Raw genomic sequence first — 22,313 nt, 5'->3', positions numbered from 1 at the left:
CTTTTGTTATCAGTATGTATTGAGTATTACAATTTTAATACAGTTTTATCCTTTCTCAAAATGTGTATATATTTTTTGGCACCCTCTGTATATACATGTACCGTGTTTTCCCGAAAATAAGACCTAGCGAGACAATCAGCTCTAATGTGTCTTTTGGAGCAGAAATTAATATAAGGCCTGGTATTATATTTTATATTATATCATATTATATTATATTGTATTATATTATATTATACTATATTATATTATTATATTATAAGACCCAGTCTTATATTATAGTAAAATAAGACTGGGTCTTATGTTAATTTTTGCCCCAAAAGACGCATTAGAGTTGGTTGTCTGGCTAGGTCTTATTTTCAGGAAACCTGGTATACACAGGTCTAGATGCATATGCCGTATATGCATATCATCTGTTAGCAATGGCGATCCATTAAAAGTTGTCAAAGAGGGGTATGGTTTAAATAAAGTTCTATTTGTGAAGAAGAATCTGACAGCAATGTTTGGGCAGTAAGAGAGTACCAGCAAGATGTAGGAGATAAGGAGCTAGAGTTTTGCACATCAGAGAGGCTGTTAGTTATGAGGCTGAGGGCCACAGTGGTATCAGTAGGAACGTGTATGGAATCACTGGTGAGAGAGGAAGGGCAGGTATGGACATGAACACAGATCATTCATTATACTCAGACTATGCAGTGTGACAAAAACTAACATTTAAGGACTTTGGGGGCACTAACCATCCAAAATATTGCTAATTTTATGTCTTTCCCCGATACTCACTAGCCACTATGACATTATATCATCTTAACATTATTCAAACTTTGGTCACATGCATTTGAAGCCTGTCATTTTCAACAATATTTTCCAATAATCTTTCTATATTACTGTATTACTTATTGCTTTATCTTACTAATATCCTCTTTCTTAATTCTAGGAAGATTGAAACAATTTCTTTCCTATTCTACCACTTCTTTATCCGCTCTATGCCCATTCCAATTAAATACTTCAATCTCATCTCTTAGCTTTCTGAATTAGTAAAGCACTTCATGTTATCCTACAAAGTGCAAACAGCTGGGAAGGGCCTTTCCTGGCACCATACTCATAGATAGCGAGAGACAACTTCCCTCTCCTTGTTTCTTGTGGAAGCTCACCAGGCTAAGAGCGTCCTCTTATCATTTGGCCCCACCTTTACTGCCTTAACTCTATTCTCATTTTTTCCTGCATTGATTCCCATTATTGTTTATTTCTCTGTGTGATATATGAGTTGAATCCCTACAAGAAATGAAATTCGCCATGTCCCAAATACATTGGAAAGAAAGACCATTTAATGATTAGCAGAATGTCTGGGATTTGCCTCTGTTCACTCAAACATAAACTTGCCTCCACTGGATTAAATGTGATATGAGTCTTTTGGCTGCATTGCTGTATTACTATCAGAGATATCAAATAAGTCCTGTTCAGAGAAACCACACTCTTTTATTGCTTAATGCATTTATGAAGCCACAGTGAGAACATATATGTATCTAAAATACTTTGTTTTCCTCTTTAATTACTTTAATTATTTTTTATGACTAAATTCGTTTAGTCTAAAATGTTTTCTGTGTTTTTGAATAACATAGGCACATATATTGAGGAGTTTATTAGGTACTTCCACTTTAAGTCATTACAATGCTAGAGCAATTATAACTGCAAAAATCTTGGAACACGAACCAAATCAGAGCTATATCTAATCTGCACAATACTTTGACTGTTTTAATAAAAAGAGAACATATATTAGTATGAGATCTAAACATTTCTCCTCAACATTTTTGCCAGTGAATCTGTAACTTTCTTATTTCTCAGGCTGTAGATAATTGGATTTAACAAAGGAATGATGACAGTGTAAAAGAGAGAATACGTCATATCTTGGTCACCTGCAGTTCCAGGACGTATGTACATGAAGAGAAGAGAGCCATAGTATAAAGACACAGATAAGAGATGGGCTCCACAGGTGGAGAAGGCTTTCCTTATGCCCTGTAGAGATTTCTTTTTTAAGATTGTAAAGATAACAAGTGCATAAGAGACAAAAACAGTCACAATTGTGAATACTTGTATTGATCCAGATAAAATAAAAACCATCAGAACATTAATTGAAGGGTCAGTACAGGAAATCTTAAACAATGGCAAGATGTCACAGTAAAAGTGATGTATTATATTAGAATTACAGAAGGTTAATCTGAATAAAAATCCTATGTGAATTAAGGCATGAAGAAAACCACCTACAAATGATGAGAGTACCAGCTGGATGCATAGTCTATTGGTCATAATCACTGGATAAAATAATGGTTTGCATATAGCCACATAGCGATCATATGCCATTGTTGCCAGCAGAAGACATTCTGTGGTTCCACTGAAACCAAAGGAAAAAAAATTGTGTCATGCATTCAGAGAGAGATATCATTTTGCTCTTGGCAAAGAAGCTGACCAGCATCTTAAAAGCCACTGTGGATGACATCCAAGCATCCGCAAAGGCCAAACTCCCAAGGAGTAAGTACATGGGGATATGAAGTTGAGGGTCATTCCATATGAGAGCAATTAGACCAAGGTTTCCCACAATGGTGATGAGGTATATCACCAAGAACATCAGGAACAGGGGGATTTGCCACTCTGGTCAATATATAAGTCCTGTGAGAATAAACTCTGTCAGCAGTGTTGCATTTTCCTTTCCCATATCCTCACTTTGTGTTGCCTGAAATGAAATGGAGTAAATGAAAATATATCACTAACTATTTATAATAATAAAATATGGGGGTGGGTGGGTGGGATGAGGGTTGAAATAAAACCATGCACATTGGAATTCCCTCTTAATTTTATTACCTCTATAATAGATGGAATAGATTTTGGGGCATTTGCACAGAGGGAAGAAAATGCAATGATTTCAGGTTAAAAATGTACAGCAATGAGCAGATTTAGAAAAAAAGAAAGACATTCTAAATGTGTGATATATTTATGGGGATACTACTGAGTGTGATAGGGAACTTTTGTATATGAAGCACAGATGTAGGATTAAGTGAAGAGAATTTTGAAGGGCCTGGGTAATAAAATGAATTGCATGCCATGTAAAGGACCTTAATCTTTATTCCTCAGGCAATAAGCAGGCACCGAAAATTAAGAGATGTGGAATGGTACTGTGAGATATTATAAAAAATAAATATGTGGTAGTGTAAAAAATAGGCTGTGGTGGTGGGGGAATCAGAGTCAGTAATACTAGTCAGAAAAGTGATACTCAGATTACACGGGAGGATTGTCTGGGAAATTGTGCCAAATGTAGATTGTGGGGTATTACTGTAGAAGTCGATTCAGTGGGTCAAGCATAAGGTCTAAGATCTGCATTTAAAAAATGCTTTCCAAGTTCATGTCAAGTGTGTAGTCAAGGGGTGAGTTTACATTGGGAATGATAAGGAAGAATGAGAGAGAGATGCAAAAGAATTCAGAATGTAGAGTCACTAGGATTTGCTGAAATATTAGATATGAAGAGGATGGTCAGTCAGTAAAGGAGAGGGGAGTCACATGTTAACTGAGCAGATGGTCATAAAAAACTGAGATGAAGAACTCAAATGCATGAAGTGGCTAGTTTGCGGAGAGAGCGTCTTTTGAGATGTACTTACTGTAGTAGTGTGAGTCTACCAGAGCTTAATATAAATAGTCTTAAGAGTCATTGGAGATGCCTGAGGCATATTCAGTGATGACCTATCCATTGTGTATAAAGTAACGAGAAGAAGTGCATGGAAAGACAGTTGAAGACATTATATTAGAGGTTATAAAGTGGATACATAGCATATATTACCATTTTTCCCCGAAAATAAGACCTAGCCAGACCATCAGCTCTAATCTTTTGGAGCAAAAATTAATATAAGACCCAGTCTTTTATGTTATATTATATTATATTATATTATATTATATTATATCATATTATATTATACCATATTATATTATACCTGGTATATTATATTATACCCGGTCTTATATTATATTATATAAGACCTGGTATATTATATTATATTATACCTTATATTATATTATATTATATTATATTATATAAGACCGGGTCTTATATTAATTTTTGCTCCGAAAGATGCATTACAGCTGATGGTCTGGCTGGGTCTTATTTTCAGGGAAACAAGGTAGATCCCCTTTTCTGCCACATCGTCTTGGTTACCAGCAGACGTTACACCCACATAAGAAGCCCAAAGATCTAGAAACTGACTTTCCCATCTCCCTTGCATCTACAGTGAGGGGATTGCCTTACCGTGTTTCCCTGAAAATAAGACCTAGCCAAACAGTCAGCTCTAATGCGTCTTTTGGAGCAAAAATTAATATAAGACCCGGTCTAATTTTACTGTAAGACCCGGTGTAATATAATATAATATAAATAACATAATATAATACCGGGTTTTATATTAATTTTTGCTTCAAATGACGCATTAGAGATGATTGTCTGGCTAGTTCTTACTTTCGGGGAAACACAGCAGATTTGGCATATCAAGCCCACCCAACCTGCATTTAGAATATGGAGAGAGGGAGAAAAAGGTTTAGGGGAAAAAAAGAATATTGGTTGCAAACGAGCAGTATGAAGACTCCAATAAATGTATCCTGCATCTACGATACTGGCAGTGTCAGTGTGAGCTGGCATTCCAAATTCAGCACAATTGACCCCAGGTCTCATTGAGCTAGTGTAGGGACTTGATTTTGGCTGTTGATGGGACTGTTGCTTTCTTTTGTTCCTGCTTCCCCCCCTCCCCACACCTGATACCTCCAATCTCTCTTACACTTCTGTAAAAGCTAATTTCCATTCAATTAACTAATTTCCTGTTACCTGGCTCACACCAAAGAAAGACTTGGGAGAGACCAGAAAAGGATACTGAGCAGAGTGCTAAAAGAAGCAGAAGGGAAACTGGACAGCTGAGTTTTAAAAGAGAAAAGATATTCAGGAAGAACGAAGTGAAGTACATGTCAAATGCCAAAATAAATGCTCTAGTAGGACAAGAAGTTACCACATTTCACTGAGTGTGAAAATCAAGAGATTTTTAGTGGCTTTAGTGAGAGCAATTTCCATCATATGATGGAGTTGAGGCCAGAAAATAAGTAGTGAACAGGAAACAAGTGGGTGGAATCATACAGAACACTCCCAGAAAGGTGGAGAAGAGTTGGCAGTTTTCTACTTCTCCTAGACGCATGTAGGTTTTCTTTTTTTCTTCTAGAATATTTCAATAAAAGTTTTCAAATGAGAAGAGAGTATAGGATGGCATGGAGAGGAAAAAGGGAACAGGAAACGTGGGAAGTAAAATGAATTGGTGAAAAGCAAACAGGGAGGTGAGTAACAACTGGAAAAATAACAGACATAGACGGGTAAGTATAGGAAAGACAAGCCAAAGAAGACAGGGAGGTACCATATTTTGCTATGCATAATGCACACTTTTACCCCAAATGTGTGAGGGAAAAATAAGGATGCACATTATACATGAGTAGTACTAATTCCATGTCTATATAAATGTTTTTAATTCTTTTATTTATGCTTATGTGTTAAAACTGTAATAATAAATAAATGCAAAAATTCCTTTAAATACAAAAAACAAGTACCTAAATATAAACAAATAAAAATTTGAATTAAAAAATTAAAATGAAAGATTATTTTTTCCCTGAAAGTTTGGGCCAAAAACATGGATGCACATTATACATGGGAGGGCATTATACATGTACATGACAAAATACGGTAGTATCTGAGAAAGGCTGAAGGGAAATAAAAGGAAAGACTCAGAGGCTTGGGTGAATGTTTCTCTTAACTCTGGAATTCCTTAAAAGTTGCCAGTCCTGAGAGTTATTCTTTTCTTTTTTTAAAAAATTAAAAGTTTATTTTCCTAAGGAATTTGTATATGAAAAAAAGATTTGAATTTTAAATTTTATTTTATAAACTTTGTATTGTTCATAAATATATTGGCACTGCCCCAAAGTTCTTTCCATATTTAAAAATTGCTTTCTTTTTGTTATTACAGTGACTAGAAGTGATCTTCTATAGAAATTCTGCTTATTTTATTTGAGAACACTTTTCACTCCACCAGTTGTGGGGGTTTTTTGTTTGTTTGATGTGTGTGTGTGTGTATGTGTGTGTGTGTGTGTGTTAGCAGAATAACACTGAGACAAAACTAGATCCTGAATAGAGACAATATAAATAATGAATGTCAATAATTCCAGTTGTTAAGTAGGTTTTTATATGAAATAGCCTTCCTTCTTTCCTGCAATCCTAATCACTAAATAATTGAAAACTCTCAAATTCAATTTATGTGTGGGTACTTATTTATTCATAAATGATGTAAAACATAGTGGAGAGACATTTTATACATATTTCCTAATATATATATATATATATATATATACTAAAATTTACCTTATAAAATTATTATGGGTAGGTTAACAAAATAATAAAACACATTAAAGGGAACAATTTTGTCTTACAGATTTTGCATGTCTAAATTTTAGCACAAAAATAAAATACACAATTAATTCACTAGTTTTTCCCATTTCCCCCGGCTATTTTGACATGTTTTAAATCCAATCTAAAATATTTATAAATTAAACAATATTTAAATTTTTCTATGTAAAGAATAATGAGTATTGTACAAATAATTTCTCTCTTACACATATTTTTTTTTGAGAAATTGTGGAGATTCTTTCAATCCATTAGGCCTTCTAAAGTAGAAAAATATATAGTAGCACAAGACTGACAATAACATAGGTAGCAATTCTTTGCACACTGATTCATTTTGTAGACTTCATTTGCCAAACTCAGGAAAATATTCTTTATATTAATTTGCTTTGAACAGAAGAGTCAACTAATTATACAACTGTGTGCTTTTGCCAGAAGAGAAAGGAATGCAGAACTGAAATTCTCCTAATAATGCCAAAGGATTCCCTCCAGGGCAAAGCTACTGGGCATTATGGAAAGTCCATGTTGTCCCACAGGGCATTACAGAATGAAGTAATAAAATGAAGTCATTGTAGACAGTTCAAGTTTTAACAACTGTAATTGCACTTTTTGCCACTGTTTTCTACCATAGGGGACACTTCTGTCATGTTTGTACAAACTCCAGTTTATGTATAAATTTTGGTGCTCTGCGTGCTTTGATTCATATGCTTTTGTCTGAACTAATCATGCATGATTTTAATGAGGCTGAAGTTCTAGATTTTCTTCAGGAACCAATACCAAGGAAAGTTCTCATGCAAACTATAGGTCACATTTTAGACCTATAGCTAACTCCCCACTTTAAGCTGAAATGCGATGAGAAATCACAATGGTCAATGAGAGAATTTTGGTCAATACCTTCCATTCACTCTTTTAATTGTTTATCAAAAATACTGTCCATTATAGGAAGATTTGAAAATAATGATAAGCAATAAGAAAATAATAATATCCTGTAATCACCTACAAATAGATACTATTAATATTTTAGCACGAGTCTTTTCAATTTTTTTCTATCATATATTATACCAACATCTATATGTCTACATGTTCGCAGATAAGGAAATTATACATATGCATGTAGTTTTGTAATCTGCTATTCCTACTTAATAAATTTAAAGTGATAGCTCTAGAGAAAGGAATTGAAGTCGCTACTTTGATCCCTCTGCATTTTTCTTTTTCCCTCTCCCAAAGAAAGGAGATACTAATATAATGTGTGAAATGACAAGATTCTGGTAGGACCACATGTTGATGGGGCATCCAAAGGTCAGCCTGTGTCTTTGACTTACCATTGCTTTTCTCTTCTTTTAGCAAAAATGCTTAGTCCTGGGCGTGCTCCTTTGAAACGTGCTCCAAGTCATTCCACTCTTCTTCCTGACCAGAGAAGTAAGTTCGCTTGTGGAAAGCTTTAGAGCACCCAGAACCACCACACCTCATTAGCTGCTCAACTCCTGCGCAATTCCTGTCCCACATGAAGGGTAGCACATAAGGGGAATGTCAGAAGCCCAGCCATGTCAAAGCGTCAACTCAGACCAGCTCCAGCCCTGCTTGCCCATCACCTACACCATCCTCTGGGAGTGAAAAGACAAAATTTGAAGTCAGGTGTCCCATCATGGCGAGGAAAGGAAGTTATTTTTTATTGGTTATAGAATTCTGAGTTGGCAGGCTTTTTTCTCCACAATTTGAAATATGTCACTCAATTATCTCTGGCTGTGTACATTTCCCCCCCTCCAGCTATCTTCAGACTTTCCTTTTTATCTTTGGTTTTTAGGCACTTCAGTTAATGTGCCTAAGTGTGTTTTGTATTTTTATTTTGTTTGTGATTTGCTTTCTGTTTGTTTGGGTATTTATTCTGCTTCAGGTTCTATGTGCTTCTTGGATCTTTGGTTCGATGCCTTTCATTATTTTTGAAAAATTCTGGACTTATGTTTTTAAATCTTTCATCTGCCCCACTCTCTTTTCCTCTCAGATTCCAATTACATTTACATTAGATAATTTGATATTCTTTCAAAGTACCTGAATGTTGTCTTTTTACTCTTTGAGCTTAATTTTGATAATATCTATTGACCTAATTCAAGTTCAATGTTCTTTCTTCCACTGTATCTAATTTGCTGATGAACTCACCAAAGATATTTTTTACCTTTGTTCTTATGGTTTTTATTTTTGTTTTTCGCAAGGATCAGTTTATTCAAGCAGAGGAGAAGGAAGACGTTGACTACTGCATAGAGTAGTTGCAGTCCTGTTGGGATTTAAACCTATTATCAGCATCCCTGTAATCAGGAGCTGTACATTCAAATATGTGGGAGGAATATTTAAGGATTTTCTGGGAAAGGGTAAAGATTTCTCTGAAGGGCTTCCTTGGCCATTTTGTGCCGTTTAATAGTCTTTTCATTTCTGACACTGGCAGTGTGCGGGGCAGGGAGGGGTGTCTTTTAGCATGCTAATGCATTGTAATGAGTGTATAATGAGTCTTAGGGTAACTGCTAGGTGAAATCTGTTGCCATGTTGGTTTTAGCTGGTCATAGTCTGTGTTAAACCAGCACCCAGACTACCAACCATCCATCCCGCCTTGGAGTCATGCCTGGGGTCTGATGATAAGTTTCAGAAGGGTTGAGATTTCTTATCCTGTAGCCAGCCCTGCATCCACAGCGGGCCTTTCATCTGCCTCATTTTTGCCTCAGAGATCTTATTCTACCTTATTCTTAAAGGTTGATGAAGGATGGAGATCTGGCTTCTGTAGTTGCTTCAGGCTGTTACAGGACCGCTGACCTTACCTAGGGGGCGGAATAAAAATTTCTGGATGCCTGATTTAAGGGGCCTAAAGGAAGAGGCTGTAGTGGCCCTGCTGTGACTGACTGATACCCTCACATGACCATTAGTCTTACATGGAATTGTTGGAACCAAGAAGATATAAACTTAACTAAAAAATTAAAAAGGCAAGGACAGAAGAGTAGCAGTAGTAGGATAGTTATTAAAGGCCTTAAAATGGATAAAAACTAAGTAAAGCTGGGGATGGCTCTCTTAATTATTGACCAAATTTTGTTAGGACCTGTGTTTTGGTTACAGCAATAGCAGAAAAAGCCGTGCAGGGCCTTTAAACTTCCTCAGATTCACTAGCAGTCTTTTTTTCTCATATTTAAAAAAAAATTATATCTGGCATTTTAGCTTGACTTTTAAAACATATTTTCTGTTCCTGTCTCTGAAGTTCTCCATCTGGTCATACATGGAAACTTTAACATATTAATCATGATCATTTTAGATTTCCTGACTGATAGCCCCAACCTCTGAGTCACATCTGAGACTTGTTCTTTTTATTGCTGTGTCTTTTAGCATTTATTTCTTGCTTTTTTTGTTTGTCTCGCAGTTGTGAATAGTTGATGAGTAAGAACGTGAGGAAATGAGATAGGAAAGGGAATGTAGCCAATGAAGGGTGATTCATGAACCAAGTTACAACTTCAAGCTTCATCTTTTTTGGAAACACCATGAGCCAGTGTAGACCATGAACTTCAAAGTTATATCAACCAAAGAGCAAAGGATTGGAGGGCATTTATTCACCAAGTCCCATCAGTCGTTGGTTAATAAATGGTCTGGAAGAGATTCTATGAATACCATTCATTTCCCAGTTCTTATACTGTGCCTTAAGTGTGGGTGGAATAGTCCCGGCCATCAGAGAAAGCCCTCAGATGTCGATGTACAGTTAGCGAAGATGTGGGCAGGCACTAGCAGTATCTGTGATAAGGAATCTATAGGAAACAATGGACAATGCGATCTATGACTCACACTGAATGAGCCATTCAACACTAACTATTATAATGGGTCAGAGTATCCTTCAAGAAACCCATTCATGAAAAACTAAAGGTGTGGTTTGTTCACACATAAACAAAGAGGTGATGAAATTTGCTTTCACGGGTTTAGAAAAGTGGAAAACAGTTTCTCAAAGTGAGTCATTGCATACAATTTGTACTACTTAACTCTTAACGTAGGTCCTCTTAACTGGAAGAGACTCTCCACTGATATTGGCCAAAATTCATGATAAATGTTAATTTATTTTAGTCTTTAAAATCTAAATAAATACTTATAATACCGTTCCCAGTCACATTATTACCATCCATTGGCTCAGTGTTTATGGTATCTTATACACAGGGCAGCCAGCCACACAATATTGTATCGTGAATAGTGCCCCGATTTGAGCAGTGCACAGTCTGCTCGGCCATTCACAATCCCTCTGCATACACTTTGTCTCAACACTACTCATGTAACCCATTATTTTTCTGTCAATAGTTTATAAGTGTTGTCCCATTGTCTTTGTACTTTCAGTACACCAGATAGGAAGTCAGATGCTACTGCACTTTCCTTTGTTAGTAACCCAGTCTCTCTGTCTCTCTGTCTGGAAGCTTGTAGGTCTTCTCATTACCCCTGGAGTCTTAGACTATTTGCCAGAAGCATATTCTACTTGTAGTTAGTAAACTCTAAGTGATATCCATTATTTCTAGGAAATGGCTTGAGGAGCTGCAGTTTAGACTGAGTTGCCCATTCTAGAATCGCCAGCTTAGAAGGTGTAAATGCTCTATAGAGCCCTTCCAGTAGTACATTCTCTCCTAAATTGAAAGATAAATACTACAACTTTTGAAATTTTCTGAGGAGTTTTAATATTGTATGACTTTACAGCTCTTATGTTTTGAAATAGCATCCTTCTTTACCATCTAAGCCATTTTGCTCTACCTGGTCAAAGACAGGGCAGGAGACCTAACAGAAGCATGGATGGATTGGGCATTTTGGAGCTCCATTAGTATCAAAGATACTTCTGTTAATCCCTCCTATTAAATAACAATGACAGTTTTCTCCTAGTACTGATTTGATTTGAAGAAATTTTTAATTCGGTTGGCTTCAGTGTGTAGAGTGCAGTGCTGTGCTTCAATCCTCAGCCTTGAATACCTGTTATGTCCATACATCAGATTTTCTGTATACGTGATTCTTCCTCTTAACTCTTCCTTACTGCTCAGCAATACAAGGCCATCACCTGGGGATTTTGCTGAAGACATGGGTAGCCAAAGATATTACAACTTTAAACGAATCACACACTTACCACTTTAGAGTTCTTCTAAATTTAGGAGATGACCAACAAAGAAAGTTACTACACATTCCTTACAAAGCAGTCAATGAAAGAAAAATAAATATTGCATTGAAGGTTTTTATAGTCATTTCAGAAATGAGAATCATTCCATAGTGGCACCCAAACTAACATATGTTTCATCATGTAATTGCAGAAGTAAATTATTTTTACTTAAATAATAATAAATATGTAAGAAATTATAAGAAGAGTGATAGCTAAACAATTTCTCAGTTTCTGCTTTATTAAACATGTAAAGATAAATACAGTAGACTTCAAATATTTGAGGGGATATATGCTGAAATCTTCCAAAATCTGGAAATTCTTGAATACTAGTATTGCCTGTATTTTCCTTGATAAAAACATGCACTATGTGTTTTCATATATTTGAGTCGTACTTTTAATCACTAGTCCACTTTTATTTTATCCCAGTTTCCGTTATTCTCAATAAAATCTACCAATCTCTTACATTCTATGCTTTTAAAAAAATTTCTTTACTACAAAGAAAGTTTTCTCTTCTTTCCTCCAAGAAGTCACTTCACCTGAGTCTCAGAACAGTTGAGAAGCAATGATAAATTTGATATGCAAGCTCTGAACAATTGTCTTAGTTCAGTCACACCAGCCTCAAAGAAACATGCCAATGTCTGCAATAGTAAAATTACAAACTACTCTAATTTAGAGTGAATTTACAAAGAGTTAAAAATTGCAAATTCTAAATGCTTAATTTTAAAAGGGATATTCTATTTTTCATAAAGAATTCTGTTTTATATGATATGGAGATTTTCCATTAAAACAAAAATCCATTGAAGCTGACTTTCATCACACAGCAACTGCCACAGACACAGGCCATCTGTTAAAATTATAAAATTATGATTTTCATAACTCCAGATGCCTTGTGTTGTGAAGTTTGAAAAGAACAAGTTTGAAATTTGCTTTAAAAACTGTTTATTTATTTATTATTCTCCTCAAGGCACCGATAACCTCTCTGTTTCTCAGACTGTAAATAAAAGGATTTAGCAGGGGAATTACGATTGTATAAAATAAAGAATACATTTTGTCATAATCTTCAGCGGGGCCAGACCCAGGACGCACATACATGAAGAAGAGAGTGCCATAGAACAAGGAGACAGAGAGCAGGTGGGCACTGCACGTGGAGAAGGCTTTGCTCCTGCCTTTTTCAGACTTCTTTTTCAGGATGGCAAAGAGGACACGGGTATAAGAGACCATGATGGTCATAAAAGTGAAAGCTTGTATAAAGACTGAAAATATAAAAATCAGGAGCATATTAACTCCAGGATCAGTACAGGAAATCTTAAACAGTTGTAAAATTTCACAGTAGAAATAATGTATTACATTGGACTTGCAGAAAGTTAATCTAAATAACAAAGCAATATGCATCATGGGATGAAGAAACCCAATAATATACGAAACACTTAATAATTGAATGCAGAAGATATTGGACATCACCACTGGATAAAGCAAGGGGTTACATATGGCTACATAGCGATCATAGGCCATCACTACCAGGAGGAAACATTCTGTGTTTGCACTGGAAGCAAAAATATAAAATTGGGTGATGCACTCAGCAAGGGATATCATGTGATTCTTAGATAAAAAATTAATTAGCATCTTAGGAGTCACAGAGGAGGAAGAACAAGCATCTGCAAAGGCTAAACTCCCAAGGGATATGTACATGGGGATGTGAAGGTGGGGGTCCCTCCAGATGAGTAAAATCAGTCCCAGGTTGCCCAGCATGGTGGTGAGGTAGATGACCAAGAACAGCAGGAACAGGGGGACCTGCAGCCCTGGACGATCTGTAAGTCCTGTGAGAACAAACTCAGTCACCTGTGTTTTGTTTGCCTCCATTATATTCACTCAGGCTGATCACTGCAATGAAAGAATAAGTGAAGAACACAGTTATAAATGACCATGAAAATAACATCATTTTAAATATGCAAAAAAAATGCATATTCCTTGTTTATGTATCCCATTTAATCACAACATTTACCTTTACCCTTAAGTAAAAATTCTTTACAAACAATGAGAATCTGGGATCCTGGTCCTAAAAATTAGGGGGAAATATGTAAAATGTAAATATTTTTAATTTGGAAAAATTGATTGCAATTTAATAATTATCTTCTAATTTTAAAATCCTTAAAAATAGAAATAAAACTAATCTTTTTAAATATACTAAAGATTAGTTATCAAAACTAATAACACAGATTCTAAATAATAAAGCATGTCTCTTCAAGTTAAGAACAGATTGTAATGTCCACTCTATTATTATACAGTATTATCTTAGAAACTGTAATACTTCTAAGATACTAAATAAAATAATATAATAATGATATAAAATATAAAAATTATAGGACATTAATTTATATTTTTTGGTGATATTATATTGCTTTAGTAAATAAATAACATGACTTTAATAAGTACCAAGTGGAGGATGAATATAAAAATAATCACTAGATTGTTTTCTATGAAAACAACAACCAACAAAAGAGAGAGATAAAAGAAAAATGTATCCATTATATTAGCCAAAACACTTTAAAATATATTGAGATAATTTTTTAAATATGTAAGACCTATGTGAAGAAAATTACAAAAACTAACCAAAGGGCATTATACAATTTCTGAAGAAATAGACAAAATATATTCTTAGGTAAGAAGATTTAGTATTATAAATATGTCAGTAGGATTGAAATTAATTTCAATTAGAATCCTAATCACTTTCTAGTATAGTAGCATCAGCATAAAATCCATATAAAAAATTATTTTGAAGAGACAAGGAAAATATGAGCAATAAGAAGTCCAGTGTGTAGCAGTAAGTGTTAAAACAAAGCTATTCAACAGAATATAATATGGCATGGAAACAGGAGAATATAATAGTGAAACAAAATAAAGATTCCAAAGACAGATTCAAATATGTATTGGAATTTAATATATCACATGGGTGATTTTTCATTTGAGAAAAATGATAATTTATTGAATAAATATTATAGCTATATTTGCCTATCTGGGAAAAAAGTAAGAATGGTTCCCCTTCCTATGTCTGTTTTAGAAAAGCTGTCAGATCAAGGACTTAAAAAGTAAAAAGAAAAAGCACTTAAAAGATTCTAAGAATGGGCAGCCAGCTGGCTCAGTTGGTTAGGGCGCCAGTTCTGAACAACAGGGTTGCTAGTTCAATTCCCACATGGGCCAGTGAGCTGCGCCCTCCACAATTAAATTGAAGGACAATGACTTAGAGCTGATGGGCCCTGGAGAAACACACTGTTCCCCAACATTCCCCAATAAAATTAAAAAAAAAAAAAGATTCTAAGAAAATTCATGAAATAAATATAATTTATTTCCCATCTTCACTGAAACTAAAACAAGAAAAAAACTAGCTTTAAAATTTTATCTTTTGAAGTACTATAAGGAGCCCTGGAAACACAGCACAAGCAGCAAGAAGACTGACTGATATGTCTCTGCTGAAAATTGGCCTTGTGGACACTGAGGGCAATCATTGTTTTCATAGTGGAGGTTTTGTCCTCAATTATCTTACCTAGCCTTCTTGCCAACTCCAAACGCGTAATTGATATTTCTAATTTTCATAATTAGGTGAAGGGCTATTAGGCATTTCGGATCTTACACACACACACACACACACCTCACCATACACTTTAAGGAACCTCAAGAAGTTATTATTGATGACTTTAGCTCATCTTCTCATGATTCCACAAATAAATTAAAATTTTCTCCAGTTGAAATAACCTCAAATTTTCGAGTCATTATCATTATTTTTTCCATTTGTCTCATTGTTCTATTACTCCAAATTTACTACTAAAAAGAAATCTTATTATGTATGTAAAATGTCTAGTATTTATGACAGTCATCAAGAATTTTCTGTACTGAAGAGAAACAGAAAATCTCATAGGATTGCCAAAATTTTCATTTCTTACCTGGACATTTCATTATCAAATAGGCAAATTAAAAAACTACAAATAATAAAAATTGGGCAGGTCTTGATGTCCTTACTGACTTCCTGTTAGTCTGGGAGATTGAGAAAAATAGTTGATTTTTGAGGTAAGCTGTTGGGGTTTCAAAGGAAAAAAGAAGAGGAAAAAAATGTAAATTTCCCTCTACCATACTCCCCACTAGGGCTAGAGTCATCTTTATAAATTGCCAAACCGATGAGGCTACCACTGCCGTCATATCCACAGCTGCATTCCTCTTAAAACCCTTATATAAAGAAAAGTGGAAAGTGCAGAATGAAGCAGTGTTTACTTATTCAAAGTTTTTCCTTGGAAACCTCAATGGCAGGGACATATTTATTTGTACTCTTTCAAATCTGTTCATAAAAACATGAGAACATTAGAATTCCCTCAATGGAAGTTACCAATGGATTCCCTGTAGGATAAAGGCAAAGTTGTTCTACTGGGCATTGTGAGCTAATCATCAAATCACCCCAGACACGCCCAAGTGTAACAATTAGAACCACACTTTGTATCATTAGGGTTCACTGTGAGGACACCTTGAAACTGATTTTGTGCAGTTTTTAGGACGTATTCATTTCCTTTATCTTATTACTCTTGATGTTGCCATATTCCAACTACCTAATATTTTCTTCAGACATCTCAAAGATTCATCAAATTCAACATGTCCAAATCCAAACGGAGCCTTTTCAAACCCTATCACTAAACCTGGACCTCAGCCTGTCTTCCTGTTCTCTGTTAATGGCATACTCCATTTTAAAGAAACAAACCTGAGAATCACCTTGATGTTGAATTCCTCCCATCACAAATCTTTGTCAAAACCATGATCAAATCTACAGCTTGTATGTCTTTAATGTCTGTTGACACCATCCATTTTGTTCCAAATTCAAGAAAACTCCATCTCCTGCCTGGAATACTGACATAACCTTTTAATAATCTATCTGTATCTTCTAATATTTTGTCGTACCATTCTCGACATTTGGGCCAATGTCATCTTTATAAAAAGCCAACTGCTGAGATTCACTCTTCTAATGCCCACAGTCACAACTCCACTTAAAACCCTAAATAACTTCCATTGGCTCTTAAAAGAAAGATTGAAATCCTTAAGCCTATATATCCTTCCTCTCATCCTAAAACATATCCAATAATCCCCTATCCAAAGTTTCTGTTCAATGAAGTTAGTAGATTTTTCAAGAACATGATTCTGCTATTTCTTTGGCAATAAAATGAATCTAAGAGTTGAAGTTAAAAATCAGAATTTCATTTGCTATTTCTGTATGCGATGTTGCTAAGAAAAAAATTCAGAGTTCATTCCTTTGTTTTTCTAATGTTATAAGAATGAAAATCATTCTCCTTGAAAAGTGGCCAAGTTACCTGTATCTCTTCAGGCCCATTAGGTTTCTGCCTGACATGCTGCCCCTGTGAGAAGAGGAACACACGTGCTTTGTGAGTGAAGCTGATTGAGCTCATGCACCCAGGTAAAAGCCCTGAAATTGCCAACTGTTGGTACTATGTTTTCTTCAGTAACATAAGCAGGCCACAAAAATTTCCAAGTCTGAAAATGACAAACAAGAATTATGAGCTTGTCCTTTTCACTGACTTGGGTGTAGTAGAACATACAACAAAATCTGATCTAGGTATAAGATACTAAAATTCCAAATTTCTGACAAATATGAGAATTTATGGCTCAGCTCTTTTCAGTTGTAAAAGTTTCCTCTGAAAGATATTTCTGGTGTAGTAAATGAGTAAGATTCACTCGGTGAAAAAGGAAAGAATGCTGTCTATGAGTAGCTCTATGGTTTGTGCAAATTTAATACCAAAGGCTTTGTGGTATCTTGTCAGAGCAATAACTTTTAAACATTGCGTTGTATTTTACTCTTGGGCATAGAGGCTTTCCTATCCAGTGCCGCTGGAAGCTTTTTTCTCCCCGCCCTGCCTCAGAGCAGTCTGGCCCATTCCTCCTCCTCCTCCTCTTCCTCCTCCTCCTCTCTCCTCCTCTTCTTCTTCCTCCTTTTCTTCTTCTTCCTCTTCTTCCTCTTCTTCCTCTTCTTCCTCTTCTTCCTCTTCTTCTTCTGTTTACTGGGGTGACAATAGTAAAGTTACATAGGTTTAAGGTGTACAATTTTGTAATACATCATCTATACATCACCACCCAGAGTCAGTTCTCCTTCCATCACCATATATCTGATCCGATTTACCCTCATCCACCACTCCCTCCCCTCTTACCCTCTGGTAACCACTAACTATTGTCTGTGTCTATGAGTTTTTGTTGCTTTCAGTTTTATATCCCACATATCAGTGAAATCATATGGTTTTCTACTTTTTCTGTCTGACTTATTTTGCTCAGCATAATAATCTCAAGATCCATCGATGTTGTCGCAAATAGCACTATTTCATTTTTTTTAAGATTTTTTTTTTGAAGATTTTCTTTTTATTGGGGAAGGGGAACAGGACTTTATTGGGGACAGTGTGTACTTCCAGGATTTTTTCCAAGTCTAGTTGTTGTCCTTTCAATTGTAGTTGTGGAGGGTGCAGCTCAGCTCCAGGTCCAGTTGCCATTGTTAGTTGCAGGGGGCGCAGCCCACCATCCTTTGCGGGAGTCGAGGAATTGAACCAGCAACCTTGTGGTTGAGAGCCCACTGGCCCATGTGGGAATCAAACCGGCAGCCTTCGGCGTTAGGAGCACTGAGCTCCAACTGCCTGAGCCACCAGGCCGGCGTTATTTCATCCTTTCTTATGGCAGAGTAGTAAACTATTGTGGCCTCCTTCTAATACTCTCTTACTCAACTGGTACTTAGTGACTTCATTCCAATTTCTGACTTTTGCTGCAGTTGACTTGTTTCACCATTTCTCATAACACAAATCCTGAGCCTAATGACTGCAATGGACTCTTGAACTCTGATAATTAATGGTGTCTCTTCTTCCCAGATGGTAGCTTGTTGAATATAGAGATATTAAAATGAGCATTGAAGTGATAAAGAGCTGCCTCTGCTAATTCTGCCTGGTGTAACAATAACACTTGTAAACAATGAAGATGTTTGCCTAGAGCAGGGGTGTCCAAACTTTTTTCAACATTTTTCACCAAGGGCCGTGTGCGGTAAAATACACAAACATCCGGGACACTCACTCGAGGTGAAGTACGTATTGCCTCACCTGGTTTATTTAAGTAAACTAAATATATTTTCAGGATTTGCTGCGGGCCAATACAAAATGGATTGCAGGCCGCAGTTGGCCCGCGGGCCGCAGTTTGGACACCACTGGCCTAGAGGATCCTAACTCCTTTACAAGTCTACTCTCCATTGGGCCTGGAATTCTGAGGAGTTTTTGCTTATTGGGATCTGTGAGCATTTACAAAGATCATGGAAGTAGAAAAGTAGAAAGGGGAAGAAAATATTCTTTTCTTCTCCTTGATTTATCTTCTTCTTGATAAATATATATATAATATATGTATATTATATATATAATATATATAACATATATATATAGCCAAAAAATGTATACACACTTTAAGAAAGGAAAAAACTGTATTAAAATTGTAATACTCAATATATACTGATAACAAAAGATGAATAGAAGTCACATTTGACTTCTGCAATTACAAGAGGTGCTCAAAGCGGTTACTATCAGCATAATTTTAATACATTTTTTTTCTTTCTTAAAATGTGTATACATTTTTTGACACCCTCTGTATGCCTCTCTCTCTCTCTCCATATGTGTGCGTATATATATATATATATATATATGTATATATGTATACGCACACATATATATGTGTATATATATACATATATGTATATATATGTGTGCGTGTTTATATATATGTGTGTATATATAAATATATACACACACATATATATATATACATATATATATATATATATGGCATATTACTGAGAGTAGAGAGGTGGAAATTTGTAGGACAGATTTTCCCATGTAAGAAGTAGCCTTATTCCCAAGTATACTACGGAAAGAAATTATCTTCCTGAATGTCTCACTAGTGTTCAGTATTCAGACGTTTTAATGCTTTTCTCCAAATCTTGGATCAGTGAGAAAGTAACACAGCAGTAACTTAAAGATTTGTATTTCTCTCCCTATAGCTAGAATGCTAATTAATTACTATTAACATAGTGGCATAAATTAAAATATTCTACAGTGTCTCTGTTCAGCTGCTATGATTTTGTCTTAATCCAATTAACTGTTCCAATGAAATCAGACAGCCAGTCTTCTATCAATAGGGCAGTTTTGTTGTTTGTTGTAATGGTGGCATTCAGTGAAACAAGGTTTTATTGGTTTGGGGATGGTGTGTGATGGCAGGAGATTTATTTTTAATTTCTCACTTAATTTGCCTTTTTCCTATATTTTATAATATGGCTAATGAACCATAGCTCTTTAGTTCATTGATTATGTTGTCTAATATTAGTCTAATAATAATAGTCACTTCTGTTTTTAAAACACATGAACTTAATATTATTTAATCACAAAAAGTTTTGTATGTGAAATGCTTGCAAAGCAATTTGATCAAGAATAATATAGTTGAATTGTGGCGAATTACTTTGAGTTTTTAATGTTAAACAAAACCAATCTTGATTTCCTGAAATGAACTCAATTTAGTCACCACTTTTCAATATGTTACCTTTTTAATGTATCACTGAATTTGATTTGCAAATATTTTAGTTGAGATTTTTGCAGTTATGCTCATGAGAGAAACTTGCCAGTAATTTTATTTTATTGTAATGCCCTTGTTAGGTTTGGGTATCAAGAATAGTCTTTTTCTGTTCTCTGGAAGATTTTGTAATTTTGTGTTATTTTTTCCCTTCATGGATTGGAAAAATTCATGTGTAAAGCCATGTAGCCCTAGAGATTTTTTCTCTCTCTGTTTTTCTTTTAGTTACTAAGAGAAAGAGGTATGTTATTTATCACTTTATATCTTTTACCTTATGTCATTATATGCATATAAATTTAGGATTATTATATTTTCTCTTTGAATCAATTTTTAGTGAACTATACCATTTTATCTTTAATAATACTTCTTGCTTTCAAAATTACTTTATTTGTTATTAATATAGTATATTAACTTTTCTTGTCTGTACACCTAAGGTTTATATCATAATGAACATATAGTTGATTTTGTTTTCTCCATTAAGTCTGACAAACTTAGGTGTTTAATTGTAATATTTAGTACTTGCATTTAATATAACCACTGATATATTTGAGTTTAAACATGCTACTTCTATTTGTCCCTTTTAGTGTGTTGCTTTATTTTTCTTTGCCATGTACTAATTGTTTAAAAAGTTATTGTATTTCTCTTCTCTTTGCATATTTATACTTTCTTTTATAAATTTTTACTGGTTATCCTGTAGATTAAATATGCATCATTGACTTAAAAAAAAAAAGAATAATATAGTTGAAAATTGTTTGGTTTTATGGGAGGTTTTAAAAAAACTTACGTCAGCTTCAAACCATTCCCAAAAAGGGCTATTATTGGAGTAAGAGCTCTCATGCATTGACTCATGCAATGATTATCCACTGAAATGATGATATAGTAGTAGATACAACCAAAACATTCCTCCATTCTTCTCTATAGATGAAAAAAATCATACATTCTGACAAATTAGTTGAGTTTTTCTAAGACCTAATCACTTACAATTATCAACCATATTTTTATAGCATAGTCATGTAAAGTTTGCACCTTTTCCAGTTGTTCAGTAAAAACTTTATTGAATATTATGAATGTGCAAGACATCCATTAGGTGTTGTGATTTACATTAATAGATACTGAAAAAATACTAAGGATATTTTATTGAAGAAACATGTATCCCTTTATCATTTTATTAGTGCATCTAAAATGGTTTTGTTTGCTGTACAAAAAAAGATTTTGCAGCTAACTGCAATAATATACAACAAAGAATACATTTTTCCCTGTTCTTCATCTGGGCCACATTCAAGAATCACACAGCTGAGAATACAGCATGATAATAGAACAAAATAATAGGGAGCAGTTAGGTACAGCTGTGAAGAAGATGTTACTTCTGCCTTTTTTATATATATTTTTTCAATATGGGAAAGAAGGCGTGAGTGTAAGAGACAATGTTATTTATAAGAGTGAAGTTTGAGTAAAGACTGAGAACATAAAAAGAATCAATGTATGGATTCATCTGTTTGAAAATTTACTGTTAATGTTGATAGATATGTTGTTGCCATTTTAGTATTCATATTTTTGACATTTTTTTTCTTCTTCTTCTTAAAGAAGTCACTCTAGTAATATTCCTTATAATACTGGTTTGATGGTGATGAATTCCTTCAGCTTTTTCTTGTCTGGGAGGCTCTTTATCTGTCCTTCAATTCTAAATGATAGCTTTGCTGGATAGAGTAATCTTGGTTGTAGGCCTTGCTTTTCATCACTTTGAATATTTCATGCCAATACCATCTGGCCTGCAAAGTTTCTGTTGAGAAATCAGCTGGCAGTCTTATGGAAGCTTCTTTGTAGGTTACTTTTTTTCTAGCAGCTTTTAAGATTCTCTGTTTGTCTTTATGCTTTGATATTTTAATTATGACGTGCCTTGGTGTGGGCCTCTTTGGGTTCATTTTGTTTGGGGCTCTGCACTTCCTTGGCTTGTATGTCTATTTCTTTTGCCAGGTTAGGAAAGTTTTCCATCATTATTTCTTCAAATAGGTTTTCAATTCCTTGTTCTCTCTCTTCTCCTTCTGGTACCCCTGTGATGTGAGTGTTGGTACA

General features: G+C 34.9%; 1 protein-coding gene and 1 pseudogene across 1 annotated transcript; both read right to left on the bottom strand.

The window, feature by feature from the left end:
- Nucleotides 1–1,779: 1,779 nt before the first annotated feature.
- On the bottom strand, nt 1,780–2,743 carry LOC117014570 (olfactory receptor 5H2-like; annotated as a pseudogene).
- A 9,802-nt stretch (nt 2,744–12,545) lies between these two features.
- LOC117014579 (olfactory receptor 5AC1-like) lies at nt 12,546–13,469 on the bottom strand. The gene has a single exon (XM_033092632.1). The coding sequence runs from the start codon at nt 13,464–13,466 to the stop codon at nt 12,546–12,548; it is 921 nt and encodes a 306-aa protein (XP_032948523.1). The 5' UTR covers nt 13,467–13,469.
- Nucleotides 13,470–22,313: the final 8,844 nt, after the last annotated feature.

The sequence above is a fragment of the Rhinolophus ferrumequinum genome, chromosome 2, assembly GCF_004115265.2.
Source record: "Rhinolophus ferrumequinum isolate MPI-CBG mRhiFer1 chromosome 2, mRhiFer1_v1.p, whole genome shotgun sequence".
NCBI classification, from domain to species: domain Eukaryota; kingdom Metazoa; phylum Chordata; class Mammalia; order Chiroptera; family Rhinolophidae; genus Rhinolophus; species Rhinolophus ferrumequinum.
The sequence above is the reverse complement of the archived record's forward strand: the minus strand, read 5'-3'. Positions and strand labels throughout refer to the sequence as shown.

What these genes read in the sequence shown, in the direction of transcription:
- LOC117014579 (XM_033092632.1), bottom strand. Translation starts at nt 13,466, where the DNA reads ATGGAGGCAAACAAAACACAGGTGACTGAGTTTGTTCTCACAGGACTT.